At 42.4% G+C, this 17,143-nt stretch overlaps 1 protein-coding gene across 8 annotated transcripts in view; it reads right to left on the reverse strand.

Annotated features, from left to right (window-relative positions):
- Nucleotides 1–200: 200 nt before the first annotated feature.
- Nucleotides 201–17,143, reverse strand: part of NDRG4 (NDRG family member 4) — an 86,051-nt gene continuing 69,108 nt past the window's right edge. For 7 of the 8 annotated variants that reach the window (XM_056525377.1, XM_056525383.1, XM_056525382.1 and 4 more), the window contains 13 exons: nt 13,065–13,185; nt 12,921–12,983; nt 12,610–12,670; nt 12,382–12,468; nt 10,112–10,168; nt 9,122–9,225; nt 8,871–8,927; nt 8,681–8,732; nt 7,475–7,522; nt 5,429–5,464; nt 3,206–3,257; nt 2,580–2,618; nt 201–1,483 (listed from right to left, as the gene is read on the reverse strand). In XM_056525377.1, coding sequence (XP_056381352.1) covers nt 1,329–1,483; nt 2,580–2,618; nt 3,206–3,257; nt 5,429–5,464; nt 7,475–7,522; nt 8,681–8,732; nt 8,871–8,927; nt 9,122–9,225; nt 10,112–10,168; nt 12,382–12,468; nt 12,610–12,670; nt 12,921–12,983; nt 13,065–13,185 — 932 coding nt within the window. In that variant the 3' untranslated portion in view covers nt 201–1,328. The remainder of the gene's footprint in view (nt 1,484–2,579; nt 2,619–3,205; nt 3,258–5,428; nt 5,465–7,474; nt 7,523–8,680; nt 8,733–8,870; nt 8,928–9,121; nt 9,226–10,111; nt 10,169–12,381; nt 12,469–12,609; nt 12,671–12,920; nt 12,984–13,064; nt 13,186–17,143) is intronic. The other variant, XM_056525379.1, reaches the window with a different exon arrangement.

The following is a 17,143-nucleotide window of genomic DNA, read 5'->3' on the forward strand; positions in this document are numbered from 1 at the left end:
GGTGTTGTGACCTGAAGAGAGTACACTAAGAAAGAAATTATGCAGCTTGTCATCCCTGCGCAGTATCAATTTTATAAGAATAACTGTGAACTGGTCACAACCGTGTGATGAAATTCCTCAAAAGACCATACAATGTGGTGGGCACAGTGGCCCTGTAATGGAAGTTCCAGGGCAAAGTAACTTCAGACACAACAGACTGCACAGATTTACTATTTTATTGAGGTTTGTTGAATTCATTCTTTACTATCATGAAGTAATTGTACTGATGGCTTAATCGCAGCTACAAGCATCCACCGCCACAATAAACACAGATCTTTAACTAGAACATATGAGTATAGAGTCACCGCGCACACAGACAGGATTCATTACCCTCCAGGTGACAGTAACCAGGGAGTGATGTCTCACAACCAAGGATGGAGAGACTGGCAGAAGACGCAGATGGGGAGAGGGAGACATCAAGATGACGGAACGCAGGAGACAGGACACAACTTTAAAACAGGAGATTGGTTTGATGGACACAGGGACGGGCCCCTCACACACTCCGCTTATCTCACAAACATTCACCAGCACAGGATACATCGTCTAGCTGAGCCGCGCTCCACTGTCAATGGAGAAGCCTTAATTCGTTTCTTACTGAAATTTGGAGTATGGCATCTACATGCACAAGTCACACTCTGTGCTAATCCAATCATGGATCCCTTCGTAATCAGGAACAGCTCTCTGTAGGATCCCCTGAAGTCATCCACCTTATAGGATACCCTTATTTATTAAGGTCATCCAGATCAGCTTAACTTGATTCTCTAGTATGATATTTTGCCTTTACTGAATGATCACACCACGTCCAGTTATCTCCTCTCTTTATAATACAAATTTCACATAACTTGGTATCGGCTGCTATTCTTTGACCACAGTTGGGTTGGTGAGCATGATAGAATGGTCTTCTACACCACATTCTACCATTGTTGGACCAAATTTTGTTTGGTTATAGCAAAGTCCTTCCCATCACTGCTAGCCAGAGCACCTGACTGCAGCCAGAGGAAGGATTGCTACCACCACTGAACAAGGTACCTCTCCTAATTCTTCACAGTCACCACTGATCCAATCACTATCTGACGTTACCCCCGTCTCACATCCAGTCACAGGGGAGCGGGAAGAGCACACACCAGATGATGATTAACTACTGTCACTCTGGTATTTGGATCCCCAAAAAACGCCAGACGCTGTTTAAAGGGGTGGGGTGCAGGAAGAGAAACCAGTAAAGAAGAGATGGGTAATGAGTGGGCTAGAAGAGGGGAGAAGGGAGTAATAATGTGCTGCTCCAAGGGTTTTCAGCAGGACACTTCCATGGTGTGGTTAATCTGACCAATGCCCTCACTGCTTTCTGATTGAGTGCAAGGCCTGGGGCGACTTCCATCCACAGAACTGGCGCTGGTGAGGGACGCTGTGCGAGATCGGGCAAGTCGGGTCATACTGGCTGAGGGCACTGTGGAAACAAAAAAAAAGAGTAACCAAGTCACATTCAGAAGCAGCAGCCAAGCATTCACAAAGAGCAAATCTGAGGTAAAACTCCATCCGGTAGCAGAAACATGAACTACACAGCGCTGGTAACAGGATAGATCTGGTACAAAGGAACAGGCTTAAGGCTTTAACCTCCCATGCAGGACTGTGGGAAAGCAATGGCTGGGTTGGGACTTGGAGTGCAAAAGGCTGATATATGACCCCATAGTCTATGGCTCATATTAGGATTTATAGTCCTTTACTTTATGTACCAGTTTCACAACTTAAGGCCATATTCTCAAGGAGCTTTGTGTGAAGTGAGAACCATCCCAGCTTATCCCAAGTTTCAAAGACCTCTGGAGACTCCAGCCATTGTAATATGGAGGCGGTCCACCAATGAAAGTTAGATCAGGAACTTTGGTACAGTTCAGGAGAAGAAGGAATCTTTTATGTGGGTGTTCTAGTCATTGAGCAACATGTTTGTGAAGGTGTCTGTATGGTATGTAGCTGATATTAAGATGTAGCGGAGCTACACTATGGTAACTCACTGATCACAGATGAATAATGTAGTTTACCTACAGACTTACTGTATGAAACACCACCTTAGTGATACCTGAGCAACACATTATGCCAAATAAGTTTAATCTGAATGTACGCACCAAAAGTGGTACAAGCACAACCTATGTGCTGTGAGATACTCCCTATACCTCCAACAGAAACCAAAAAAAGTGTTCTTTTGGCATCCACTGGGCAAATACAATCTAGCCTTGTGTACAGAGCTTTAACACTGCTTCATGTTTTATTGCAGTGAGCAGACAGTGTCGGAGGAAGAGGTCATGTGGGGCCTACAGGTCACTCTGAAAATTTCAATACATGTGTGGAGTAAATTGATAGAGTGTGTGTGATATAAGCATATGGTGCAGAAAGTCTCATACTGGAGAACACAAAGCAGCTGGAATAATCTACTTCTTGGAAGGGAAGAGCAGCCCAGGCAGAGCATTCAGAGGTTATACACTGTGGACTGGGGAGCATGCAATCTGTACAAGGGGTGAACGCATTCAGCATATGGTGTGACGGGATACCTGCACTGGCACTCTGTCTCCGATCCTTCAAGGAGGCAACTGGGGGGAAAAGACGAGGAAGGGAAGAGGGAGAAAGCAGGGAAAGGGTGCAAAGAGTTCAGTGGAAGGTGATGAAAGGGGGAGGGGAGAGACACAGAAATGTGACATTGAGACAACAGATACTAATATGTTATCACCATAAAACAAATACAGAGGGTCCATCAGAGATTTTAGAGAAGTGGAGTGAAGTCTGAGTGAGCACATAGGAAGAGACAGAGCGAAGGGGCAAGATAAAGAAAGGGGTAAGACACAGAGGTGAAATACACAGTGAGGAGTCAGATGAAGAGGATTATCCTCAAAAGCCTGGAGAAACATGTTCTGATTGAGCCACCCACCTAGAGACCCACACTTTAGGGGCTGCCACCCTCGAGAGACCCACACAACAGGGGCCACATGCCAGGAGCCACCACCCTCCAGAAAATCAAACAGCCTGGGCTGGCACCCTACAGACCCACACACCAGGGGCTGCCACCCTCTAGAGACCCATACGTTATAGGCTGCAAACCTCCAGAGACCCACACGCCAAGAGCCATCACCCTTCAGACACCGAAACGCCAGAGGCCGCTATTTGACAGAGCTTTACTTACTGTATCCCATTCCTTGAAGGAAATATTTAAAAGCTTCTGTCAGCTTCCCGGGCTGTAAACAGATATAATCCATTGTTATCAGTGCTCTCATGAATGTCACTTTCTATCATTTATAGACATGACATCACAATTGTAAAGAAGTTAATGAGCATAACCGATGTGTAACACAGAATGTGTCGGCAGATTAGAACCATTTAGACCATCTAGTCTGCCCAATCTTTTGAATGAATCCTGGCCCTGTAGCTAGGACTTCTGCAGGAAGGCTATTCCAAGCATCCACTACTCTCTCAGTAAAGTAATACTTCCTGATATCACTGCAGAAACATTTACCCTCTAATTTAAAACTATGTAACATTATTCTATTCTTTTACATATACTCTTCTCCTTTACCGTGTTGATTCCATTTATGTATTTAAAAGTTTCTATCATATCTCCTCTGTTTCTTCTTTCTTCCAAGTATAAAACATCAGCACAAGAGACATGTTATGAGTGATGACTCTCCTATGAGAATATGTGCAGAGTAATAGATCCAAGTTTTGTGCCAAATTACTCTGCTTTCTCTTTTCTTCTGTTGCTCACATCTTTGGCACTCATAGAGGAGGCTAATATGGAACGACCACAAGAGACAAATTGTTGGTTTGCTCTATGTCTCCAGTATAAGAGAGGCTACTGGCAAAAAGGTTTGCTGATGTATCATGGGTACTCACATCTGCACATTCATGGCATACGTACAGAATATGTCATAAAACTCCAGACCCCTGTACTGGTCACGAGATTGTGGGCTCTCCAACCCCATTCAGCCTGCTTGTAACCACCAAAAGCCAAAAACAACTGAGCAGACTGTTTCATGCAACAGCCTATATACACAGGCTGTTTTACAGTTTACATATAGTTAAGAGGCTGTCTTTAGCTTCCTGACCACCTCAGTGGCTGCTAGTGATAAGCGGCAGGAGACATATTCGAATTCACGATATTTCGCTAATGTATGGACGAATATTCGTCCTATGTACGCGAAATTTGCATATTCGCTATTTTCATTCCCTTTTTTTCCCATGCGAAAATTCATAATGAGATTCGAATAGTGCGCATGCGCGATTATATCTTTCACCTAAAAGAAGGGAGGGATCAGTGTCCTCTGGAAGTGCTGATATTCGCAAATATTTGCATATACGAAATATTCATGCTCCCCACAGACACTCAGTAAATAAAATTGGAGCACTTATTTTTGAACAGTACACATCATTGTTGTGATGTGTACTGTGAATAAAAAAAATATATGAATATTCGTCATTACGAATATATATCGCTATATTCTAAATATTCGCAAAATCACAAAGTGCTGATATTCGCGATAAAAATTTGCATTTTGAATATTCGCGCTCAACATTAGTGGCTGCACACAGGCCAGAAAGGGTCCTAAATCTTAAGAACTGTGTGGGTCCCAGAGGAAGGACCTGCATTTATCAGACATGAATGGCATATGTTTAAATGTCCCTGATGGAAATACCCCTTTAAAAGGGTACTCCAGTGGAAAACATCTCTGTCCGTGTCAGGTACTGTCCAGAGCATGAAAGGTTTGCTGTGAGGATTTGCTTCTTCTCTGGACAGTTCCTGACACGGAGCTGTGGTCAGACAAAAAAAGAACCATGCAACTTCCTCTGTAGTATACAGAAGCTGATAAGTACTGGAAGGATTACGATTTTTATATAGACGTAATTTACAAATCTGTTTAACTTTTTGGCGCCAGTTGATCTGAAAAAAATTAAAAAATTGATTACCAAATGTAGGCTACTAGTGACTATGCTCATTCCAGAACAGCAGGACCCGCTTTTGAGTTTTGCAAAAGAAAAGTTTACATTCAGAAGATGGACTGGACATAATCACTAGTAGGCTATATTTGGTTTATTGAAGTGAACAGGCCTGCTATAGGTAAGCAGCAGTAAATGCAGATATATCCGCAACATAGAGTGCAAGCATAATGGGGCACAGCACCAAATGTTGTGTCCCCACATTCTTCAAAAGTGTTACTGGTTGTATAGGCCATAACAACAAGTACTTATCTACATTAGGATCCAAGAGAAACTGAACCCGTGGCTTGCACTGCTGCATAGCAGGGCCCCTTATGGAAGTGATTGATACAGATGTGAACAGAATGACAGGGTGCACAAGAAGGTGGAGATATAGAATGTTGGTACAGAGTCAAGTAGGATGAATCATAGATACCTGGGTAACCTGAGGAAGTCCTCCAGAGTCTGCCATCTGGGAGGGACAAGATGCAAGAAGAAGAAATTAATAGAAATTTGGGAAGGAGAAATTGACCAAAGATTGATGCTGAAGAAAGTAACATTATTCCACCTTCTTCCTAACAACTGCTTTCTTGCCCTGCAATAGTCAGTCTATTTTCATCTTCCTTTCATTGAATATATGACATTTGAGGGTAGACTAGAACCAAATAAAGGGGCCTTTAACACTAAGAGAAGAGGCCACAAACAAGAAGACCAGGAGACCACATACAAAGTGACCAAACAAAAGAAGACACTACATACAAGGAAAAAGGCCACATACCAGGAGAAGAGACCAGACAGTATGAAGAAGAGGTCATATTCAAAGAAAGAAGACTTTAAGGGGTTATCCACAGATTTTTTTTATTTTTTCCCCATTCTGCTTAGGCTGCAAAAAGAAAAATAACAAACTTTAACTCTCCTTCTGCCACTCCCCCAACACGTTATCCACTCACCCGTCTTCTAGTCCCCAATCTTCTTCCGCATTCTGGGGCTTGTCACGTCAGACTGCGCTAAGCTTATCGCTGGCCGCAGCAATGTACGCCAATCAACCTTGGCAGATGATAGGCTGAGCGGAAGTGTCATGTAATGGGCCAGGGCAACTGGAAGAAGGGTGGGGCTCGGCCTGTTACATACTACGGTCGCTCACGGTATCACCAGCTGAGGCGGGACATCACTGCGGCCAGCAATAAGCTTAGCGCAGCCTGATGTGACTGGCTCCAGAACACGGGACAGTAAGATCGGCGCAACAGGGGAGCAGTGGAAGGTGAAGTTTGATATTTTTCTATTTAAAGTGTTGAAAAAAAAAATCTGTGGATTATCCCTTTAACAAGAAAAGGCAACATACAAGCATAGGAGACCAGATGTGTAAAATATCCAGAAATTTTAATCCCATTTTAAACAGAAAAAAACACTGTTTTGTTCTGTTATTTCGTGGGGGGGGGATGAAATTTTCAGAAAAATTTTACAGTTATGCAGAAAGGAGTAGTTTTACAAATTAAAAATAATTTTGTTACACTGGGAACATAAAATTCAGTAAATATAAAAGGTCATATGCTTGAAATAAAAGTACAGCTTAAAATGGCTTATCAGGTAAAAACTTTTCTCTTTCATTATGCACAAGCTGCAGCATTTAAAATAATAAACTGACTTACCTTCTGCTGCTCCCCCTGATGCCTCCTTCAGGTGCAGTCTTCTTCCTGTTTCTGGGGGTCGGCACATCACACTGCTGCTCCGCTAAATACTGGCCGAAGTGATGTGATGATACAACACACTGCCGCTAAGCCCATCACCAGCCGAGGAAGGACAATGCTGAGACTGGCAATTAGCTGAGCTGCAGTGCGTCGACCCCCTGAAGCAGGAAGAAGACCGCATTGGAGAATGCGACGGCACAAGGTAAGTCAAAATGTATTATTTTAATTGCAGCAACCCGTGCCTAATTAAAAAATACATATATTTTGCCAGACAACCCCTTTAAAATTATATATATAGGAGAACTTGCAAGGATTCATAAATGTCTTTTATGATATAATGATATTTTTATCCTTATAAAAGAACATATTCCATGCTCAATTATTATTATTATTATTTTTTTTTAAATACTTCCAGGGGGGGGGGGGGGGGGGGGAAGTGTTGGAGAAAAAAAACAACCCCCCCCCCCTCCCCCCCATATTTTTCTGTTTCTTTCCTTCTTTCCCCAAGCCTTCCCATCTCTAAAGGAGAGCATACAAGAATATGATACTGTAGATAGAAGAAAAGGCCAACAACAAAAATAGGAGAGAGAAGTAGAGGAGGCTGCATACAAAAAAAGATGATGCAAGGTACAGAAGAAAAACAAGAGGACCAGACATTAGAGGTAGAGAAGATCACATACAGAAAGGAGAGATTAGACACAAGAGGGAGAGAAGGCCACATGCTAAGGAGAGAAAAAGGAGAACACAAAAGAGGATACCAGACAGGAGAGGTAGAGAAGGATGGATGACCGTACCTTCAGGAATGTTGTGGTTGTTGGATCAAGCTTAGAGTTACATTCAACCTGTCAGTTAAACAGAAGTCAATAAGGAATAGCAATGTATAACAAGTTTATATAAGATGGAGCAATATTATTAAAGCTATGCTCTTAGACTTTGTTGTAAAATGTGCTACAATTTGGTGCATGTCTATACATCAGGTTAGAGACACATTTATGAGCTTTAGACCGTTTTTGTGGCTCACTTGATAAAAGGCATAGCTAGAGGCCTTTGATAAAGCCAGATTACACTGGCAAAACGTCAGGGAGGATGGTGTGACAGTTTTAGGGCGTCACTATTGTCAGTTGGTCCATCTATACAAAATAAACAATAATTGTTGGGAAAGGAATATAATAAGTCCTACAAGGGACTAAACATCAGATTGTAAATGTGCAACTCAAGTTAGTAGTAATCGAGAACAGTGCACAAGATATTTTAATGATCAATAAAAGTTACGTTTTATTAATTAGGGGGGTCCTTAGTTAAGGGTTTCTTTGGGGTCTATCCTTATACGTGTGAGAGGGCTACATCACGACTTTGGTAATGCAACACACTGCAACGTTGCACATAATGTTAGTAAATGGTGTTGAGTTGCAACATAACATGACTACAATGCAACTGCAATCTTTACGTAAGCTCATGTGCTTGTGTAAAGAGCCTATTAAAAGGCTTTATCACTGTGCGGGGGTGGTGATCGCTGTATTGTTCGCACGGACAGTGGCTTCATTCATTCATTCATTGGTCACATATCCCTTTGGCTGATCACTGGCCATATTTTACAGGGCAATTTTGGCCCTAAAATGGCATTTACTGTTGCACGACACATGTCACCGTGCAGCCCTAGTCTTAAGTATATACATTATAAGAGACCATGGTCATTAGAGATCTGCTTCAAAGTGATCAGGCCTTCAGATAAATTAAAAAACAGTCTACGGACCTGGTAATCCAGCATAACATACTAAAGATCTGATAATACCTTACAGTTAAAAATACACCTAAAAGCAAAAAAAGGAAACAAAAACAATATAATAACAAGTGATCTAGTTATGAAGAATACAGCTAGGGCATCCTATGACCCACTGAAGAATGATGTTAGTGGAGATCTGGTTCATCCTACAGTGTGACTAAAGCGGTCCCATTTTTACACTTCAACCACCTTACCAGCTACAGAAAAACAGACTAACCACGCTGTCTTCAGCCGGGGAATTATCTCCAACAACCAGCATCACTGGAGCCCTGCGAGGAGAACAAGTCACATCAGAGGTAAATATGGCAGCCAACACTTAGCCCCTCCTTGATAGCTAAAGACCCATTATGTTTTTTGTATGCAATAGTGGGGTGCCTTTGTGTGGTTTATTACATACAATGATTTACCTCAGAGTCTTGGCGTTTGGAACAGTCCCGGGACGATTCATTTCTAAATCTCTTCGACTAAAGATAAGAAACACTCATAAGATACAAGATGTCCTATAAGAACAGGTTATAACATAGGTAAATTATATTGGACCTAATAAGCAGCACAAACTATGTGACACGTACAACACAGCTCATCATGAGCCATGTCATGTATGACCAAGAGCCCCACCCCACCTTTATCATGGTTTATGGCACAAGAAGCCTCTCACCTGTTGTACATGTTCCAGAAGAGCTGCAGGTTGCTCTGGTTCACACAACTACTGATCTGCTGGCGGTAATTCTGCACCAGCTCTGTGTTATTCATCAGCTCCTCCTGAGGCAAGAGACAAAAGTCACCACAAAGGGCAGCATTGTTTCCCGGCTGACAGCATAGCATAGGTCAACACTAGAGGGCTCTGTCTACCACAAACACTGGACTTCAAACATTTACAGATATTATAACATGCTGAAAAAACAAGTAAAGCAACAGAAGCACAAGTCCAAGGGCAACATGCACTCTAGTGTCCCTAGTCCAGTGGCGGATCCAGGGGAAGCAACGGGGCAATTGCCTAGCCTATTGTGGGGGAACATCTGCTGCCTAGCCAATGTGGGGTACTACGTACCTGCCTAGCTAATATGGCGCTAACTACTAAGCTAATAGGGGGGCATACCTACTATCTATATAGCGGTTTTCATACAGGGGAGAGGCTATCTGTGGGATTTACCTACAGGGGGCATGACCTACTAGGGGCCACTACCTACTGGGGGCATTACCTACATGGGGTACTACCTACCTGGGGGACACTACCTAACTGGCAGCATTACGTACTTGTAAGAAACACCTTATTTTCTGTCCGCCAACACAAAATATTCCAATAGTGCCGGCTCACAAGACTCTGGATGTGCCCCTGACCTAGTGGCAGCCATAGTGTTACCTCTACAGGGAAGCAGTGTCCCTAATGGCAGTCAAATGGTTACCTCTACAGGACAGTAGGGTCCCTAGTTGCAGCCAAATTGTTACCTCTACAGGGTAGCTACCACTAGGGACCCTACTCCCATGTATAGTTAAAGTGTTGCCTTTACAGGGAAGCAGGGTCCTGTACCAGTATAGGGGAACAAAGTCCCAGCGCCAGCCATACTATGACTTGTAAAAAGGGAGCAGGATACCTAGTGGGAGCCATAATGTTACCCGCTTGTTGTGTGATGCAGAGTAATGGTACCTGACTGAAGAGATGAGAAAGCACGGTGTCCGGAAGAGAACTTGTCAGTCCAGACAGCTGTGTTGAGAAAATGGCAATACATCAGAATGTGGTATAGGGGGGAGGGGATAAAATGTTATATTGAGGAGGTTCAGAGGTCACATACAGTCATGGCCATAAATGTTGGCACCCCTGAAATTTTTCAAGAAAATAAAGAATTTCTCACAGAAAAGGATTGCAGTAACACATGTTTTGCTATACACATATTTATTCCCTTTGTGTGTATAGGAACTAAACCTAAAAAGGGAGGAAAAAAGGCAAATTGGACATAAATGTCACCCCAAACTCCAAAAATGGGCTGGACAAAATTATTGGCACCCTTAACTTAATATTTAGGTGCACACCCTTTAGAAAAAATAACAAATCAGTGGCTTCCTATAACCATCAATAAGTTTCCTACACCTCTCAGCAGGAATGTTGGACCACTCTTCCTTTGCAAACTGCTCCAGGTCTCTCTTATTGGAAGGACGCCTTCTCCCAACAGCAATTTTAAGATCTCTCCACAGGTGTTCAATGGGATTTAGATCTGGACTCATTGCTGGCCACTTCAAGAAATGGATGGCAACAAAGCGCTGGAGAGTTCTGGTGCTTTTTGACGTATGTTTGGGGTCATTGTCCTGCTGGAAGACCCAAGATCTAGAATGCAAACCCAGCTTTCTGACACTAGGCTGTACAGTGCGACCCAAAATCCATTGGTAATCCTCAGATTTCATCATACCTTGCTTTTCTTTTCTTTGTAGGCTTCATTCTGTTTTCAGTAAACAGAAGAATGATGTGCTTTACCAAAAAGCTCTATCTTGGTCTCATCTGTCCACAAGACGTTTTCCCAGAAGGATTTTGGCTTCCTCAAGTTCATTTTGGCAAAATGTAGTCTTGCTTTTTTATGTCTCTGTCTCAGCAGTGGGGTCCTCCTGGGTCCCTACCATAGCGTTTCATTTCATTTAAATGTCGACGGATAGTTCGTGCTGACACTGATGCTCCCTGAGCCTGCAGGACAGCTTGAATATCTTTGGAACTTGTTTGGGGCTGCTTATCCACCATCCGGACTATCCTGCGTTGACACCTTTAATCAATTTTTCTCTCTTTCCATGCCCAGGGAGATTAGCTACAGTGCCATGGTTTGCAAACTTCTTGATAATGTTGCGCATTGTGGACAAAGGCAAATCTTGATCTCTGAAGATGGACTTGAGAACCAAAAATTGTGGGAAAATATCAACAATCTCAAGGTTACAAGTCCTCAGACAGTTCTCTTCTCCTCTTTCTGTTGTCCATGTTTAGTGTGGCACACACAGACACACAATGCAAAGACTAAGTGAACTTATAAATATACCACATTGAAAGCAGATAAAAAGCAGATATTGCCCACACCTGTTACTTGCTGCAGGTGAGTTTAAAGGAGCATCACATGCTTGAAACAATCGTATTTTTCCACAATTTTGAATGGGTGGCAATAATTTTGTCCAGACCATTTTTGGAGTTTGGTGTGACATTATGTACAATTTGCTTTTTTCCTCCCTTTTTTTGGTTTAGTTCCAAAACACACAAAGGGAATAAACGTGTATAGCAAAACATGTGTTACTGCAATCCTTTTCTGTGAGAAATACTTTATTTTGTAGAGAAATTTCAAGGGTGCCAACATTTACGGCCATGACTGTACATGCTATTTATAATTCTATGACATCTGGCTCAGGTGCTTGTACTTAAAGGGGTACTCTGGTGGAAAACAATTTTTTTTAAATCAACTAGTGCCAAACATTTTAAGAGATTTGTAAATTACTTCTATTTAAAAATCTTAATCCTTCCAGTACTTATAAGCTGCTTTATGCTGCAGAGGAAGTTCTGTAGTTCTTTCCAGTCTGAGCACACTGCTTTCTGCTGACACCTCTGTCCATGTCAGGAACTATCCAGAGCAGGAACAAATCCCCATAGCAAACCTCTCCTGCTCTGGAACATTCCTGACATGGACAGAGGTGTCAGCAGAGAGCACTGTAGTCAGACAGAAAACAACAACTCAACTTCCTCTGGAGAATACAGTAGCTGATAAGTACTGGAAGGATTAATATTTTTAAATAGAAGTATTTTACAAATCTGTTTAACTTTCTGGTACCAGTTGATCAGAAAAATTGTTTTCCACTGGAGTACCCCTTTAAAAGTTGGGGTGCTAAAAAAAAAGGAACAAGTCTGAAATGGTGGCACAGTAGGCTGTAACATGTTACTCATCCCTGCCATACCTTAGAGGCCGCCCAGTCAATCCAGCCTTTTCCATTGGGATCAATGTTCACCAGCACCAATCCTTCCACCATCTCTGGGAAAATCAGCTGCAGGAAAAAAAAAAAGAATAATAATAAAAGCATTAAATCAGCTTAGCTGGACATAAGAGAGCTCCAAAAGAGGGCACGTTGTATACATGTTACTTGTGGTTTGTTTTACTCTTCAGAACATAATCATGGCGGACTTACAGCAAACTTTGCAAGAACATAAGATCCAGCTCCAACTCCAATCCCAATGATTGTCTGGAAGCTGTGAAGCACAGTAAGAAACAGCATGTATGTAAAGTCTATTCACATATATATGATCATGTTTAAGGTTGTGGGGTCTGAGCACATGTCCATGGTCACTTATGTGAGGTCTGATGATGCCTTTGTAATCAGAGCTCACATAAAGAACCATGGGTATTAGGTCAGTCCTAAAACACAACCATTCTCATAGCTTACGTGATAGCTGCATATAGTTACATGACACAGGCTACATGCAAATGTATAGAACTTACCCAAAGTGTTGCAGGACACTGGGTAACATGGCTGCCAGGTTCTCCATAGTGGGATACTGGTAACTAGACAGGGGATAGGTAATCAACTGGAGTTAACGTTACTAAGTGACTGCATTATGGTGAGGTACAGTGGGTGTTACTTACCCTTGGGGGAACTGGGAAGCCCCCACCTGCTGACCTGGAGCATCAACATGACACACAACAAAATGCTTAGTGATCTCTTGCATGTCATCATAGTTGAAAAAGGTGTTGAAGCAGAGCTTATCTAAAAGATAGGAGAAATTCAGCATCTTTACTACTTTAACCAGACAATGAAATATTCTTTCAGGTTTTTTTTTTATTTATCAAAACCTGTGTAGAGGAAAACTGGAGAAGTTGCTCATAGCAACCTATCAGATTGTATCTTTAATTTTTCAGAGGCCTTTTTAAAAATAAAAGAAGTGATGATTGTTTGCTATGGGCAACTGCCCCACTCTTCATATGCACAGGTTTTGATAAATCTCTCCAATAGTTTAGGCTCAAACAACAATGCATGAATACACATACTAAAAATATATATCTCTCCAAAGTCTTGTCATATCATAGAAGTTAAACATAAAATAAGGTCTTTCCAAAATGTTCCAATTTTCCAATTATTGAGTGAACAGTAGAAAATTAAAGCATTTATTTATGAGACATTAATAATTTAGTAGAAACCCGGTCTGAAATCTGGTGCTTCTACACATGTTTGACAGGCACATGATGGCTCCATAGATTACATGTATGCCTGCGCTATTAAGTGGGTCACACTGCCCTCTAGAGGAGGGTATAGGAAGCGTTGACTCTAGGACGATGGACAATGGATTCACCTTTTTTATTCGGTTAATTGTGCAGCGTTAGAGTACAGGACTCGTGTCCCTCAAGTGGTAGGAGTGGTAGCGGCATGGAAAATAATAACCTTTTGTTTTAATATGCATCATTTGACTTATACAATATATGTCACTCCCTCCCAAAATTCACAGAAAAAAAAGACATACAAGTGGGTGTTCTGTACATAAAAGCAACAAGGGTTCCATAGTGTGACTGCTATATCAGTAGGGAATGTCATAGTAGGAATGCTCATACAGTAGAGAACTCCATAGTGTGACAGCTCTTACAGTAGAGAACTCCATAGTGTGACTGCTCTTACAGTAGAGAACTCCATAGTGTGACAGCTCTTACAGTAGAGAAATCCATAGTGTGACTGCTCTTACAGTAGAGAACTCCATAGTGTGACTGCTCTTACAGTAGAGAACTCCATAGTGTGACTGCTCTTACAGTAGAGAACTCCAGTGTGACAGCTCTTACAGTAGAGAGCTCCATAGTGTGACAGAATTTACAGTAGAGAGCTCCATAGTGTGACAGCATTTACAGTAGAGAACTCCATAGTGTTACTGCTTTTACAGTAGAGAACTCCATAGTGTGACTGCTCTTACAGTAGAGAACTCCATAGTGTGACAGCTCTTACAGTAGAGAACTCCATAGTGTGACAGCTCTTACAGTAGAGAGCTCCATAGTGTGACAGCTCTTACAGTAGAGAGCTCCATAGTGTGACTGCTCTTACAGTAGAGAATTCCATAGTGTGACTGCTCTTACAGTAGAGAATTCCATAGTGTGACTGCTCTTACAGTAGAGAGCTCCATAGTGTGACTGTTCTTACAGTAGAGAGCTCCATAGTGTGACTGTTCTTACAGTAGAGGGCTTCATATTGTGACTGCTCTTACAGTAGATAATTCCATAGTGTGACTGCTCTTACAGTAGAGGGCTCCATATTGTGACTGCTCTTACAGTAGATAATTCCATAGTGTGACTGCTCTTACAGTAGAGGGCTCCCTAGTGTGAATGCTCTTACAGTAGAGAGCCCCATAGTGTGACTCCTCTTACAGTAGAGAATTCCATAGTGTGACTGCTCTTACAATAGAGGACTCCATAGTGTGACTGCTCTTACAATAGAGGGCTCCCTAGTGTGAATGCTCTTACAGTAGAGAGCCCCATAGTGTGACTGCTCTTACAGTAGAGGGCTCCATATTGTGACTGCTCTTACAGTAGAGAATTCCATAGTGTGAATGCTCTTACAGTAGAGAGCCCCATAGTGTGACTCCTCTTACAGTAGAGAATTCCATAGTGTGACTGCTCTTACAATATAGAGGACTCCATAGTGTGACTGCTCTTACAATAGAGGGCTCTATAGTGTGACTGCTCTTACAAAAGAGGACTCCATAGTGTGACTGCTCTTACAGTAGAGAGCTCTATAATGTGACTGCTCTATAATGTGACTGCTCTTAGTAGAGGACTCCATAGTGTGACCGCTCTTACAGTAGAGGACTCCATAGTATGACTGCTCTTACAGTAGAGGGCTCCATATTGTGACTGCTTACAGTAGAGAATTCCATAGTGTGACTGCTCTTACAGTAGAGGGCTCCCTAGTGTGAATGCTCTTACAGTAGAGAGCCCCATAGTGTGACTCCTCTTACAGTAGAGAATTCCATAGTGTGACTGCTCTTACAATAGAGGACTCCATAGTGTGACTGCTCTTACAGTAGAGAGCTCTATAGTGTGACTGCTCTAACAGTAGAGAGCTCTATAGTGTGACTGCTCTTACAGTAGAGGACTCTATAGTGTGACTGCTCTTACAGTAGAGGACTCCATAGTGTGACTGCTCTTACAGTAGAGGGCTCCATAGTGTGACTGCTCTTACAGTAGATAATTCCATAGTGTGACTGCTCTGACAGTAGAGGGCTCCATATTGTGACTGCTCTTACAGTAGATAATTCCATAGTGTGACTGCTCTTACAGTAGAGGACTCCATAGTGTGACTGCTCTTACAATAGAGGACTCCATAGTGTGACCGCTCTTACAGTAGAGAGCTCTATAGTGTGACTGCTCTTACAGTAGAGGACTCTATAGTGTGACTGCTCTTACAGTAGAGAGCTCTATAGTGTGACTGCTCTTACAGTAGAGGACTCTATAGTGTGACTGCTCTTACAGTAGAGGACTCCATAGTGTGACTGCTCTTACAGTAGAGCACTCTACAGTGTGACTGCTCTTACAGTAGAGGACTCCATAGTGTGACTGCTCTAACAGTAGAGGGCTCCATATTGTGACTGCTCTTACAGTAGAGAATTCCCTAGTGTGAATGCTCTTACAGTAGAGAGCCCCATAGTGTGACTGCTCTTACAGTAGAGGGCTCCATATTGTGACTGCTCTTACAATATAGAGGACTCCATAGTGTGACTGCTCTTACAATAGAGGGCTCTATAGTGTGACTGCTCTTACAGTAGAGGACTCCATAGTGTGACTGCTCTTACAAAAGAGGACTCCATAGTGTGACTGCTCTTACAGTAGAGAGCTCTATAGTGTGACTGCTCTTACAGTAGAGGACTCCATAGTGTGACTGCTCTTACAAAAGAGGACTCCATAGTGTGACTGCTCTTACAGTAGAGAGCTCTATAGTGTGACTGCTCTTACAGTAGAGGACTCCATAGTGTGACTGCTCTTACAGTAGAGGACTCCATAGTGTGACTGCTCTAACAGTAGAGGGCTCCATATTGTGACTGCTTACAGTAGAGAATTCCATAGTGTGACTGCTCTTACAGTAGAGAGCTCTATAGTGTGACTGCTCTTACAGTAGAGGACTCTATAGTGTGACTGCTCTTACAGTAGAGGACTCTATAGTGTGACTGCTCTTACAAAAGAGGACTCCATAGTGTGACTGCTCTAACAGTAGAGGGCTCCATATTGTGACTGCTCTTACAGTAGATAATTCCATAGTGTGACTGCTCTGACAGTAGAGGGCTCCATAGTGTGACTGCTCTTACAGTAGATAATTCCATAGTGTGACTGCTCTGACAGTAGAGGGCTCCATATTGTGACTGCTCTTACAGTAGATAATTCCATAGTGTGACTGCTCTTACAGTAGAGGACTCCATAGTGTGACTGCTCTTACAATAGAGGACTCCATAGTGTGACTGCTCTTACAGTAAAGAGCTCTATAGTGTGACTGCTCTTACAGTAGAGGACTCTATAGTGTGACTGCTCTTACAGTAGAGAGCTCTATAGTGTGACTGCTCTTACAGTAGAGGACTCTATAGTGTGACTGCTCTTACAGTAGAGGACTCCATAGTGTGACTGCTCTTACAAAAGAGGACTCCATAGTGTGACTGCTCTTACAGTAGAGAGCTCTATAGTGTGACTGCTCTTACAGT

This window comes from Hyla sarda, chromosome 6 (genome assembly GCF_029499605.1).
Source record: "Hyla sarda isolate aHylSar1 chromosome 6, aHylSar1.hap1, whole genome shotgun sequence".
NCBI lineage: Eukaryota > Metazoa > Chordata > Amphibia > Anura > Hylidae > Hyla > Hyla sarda.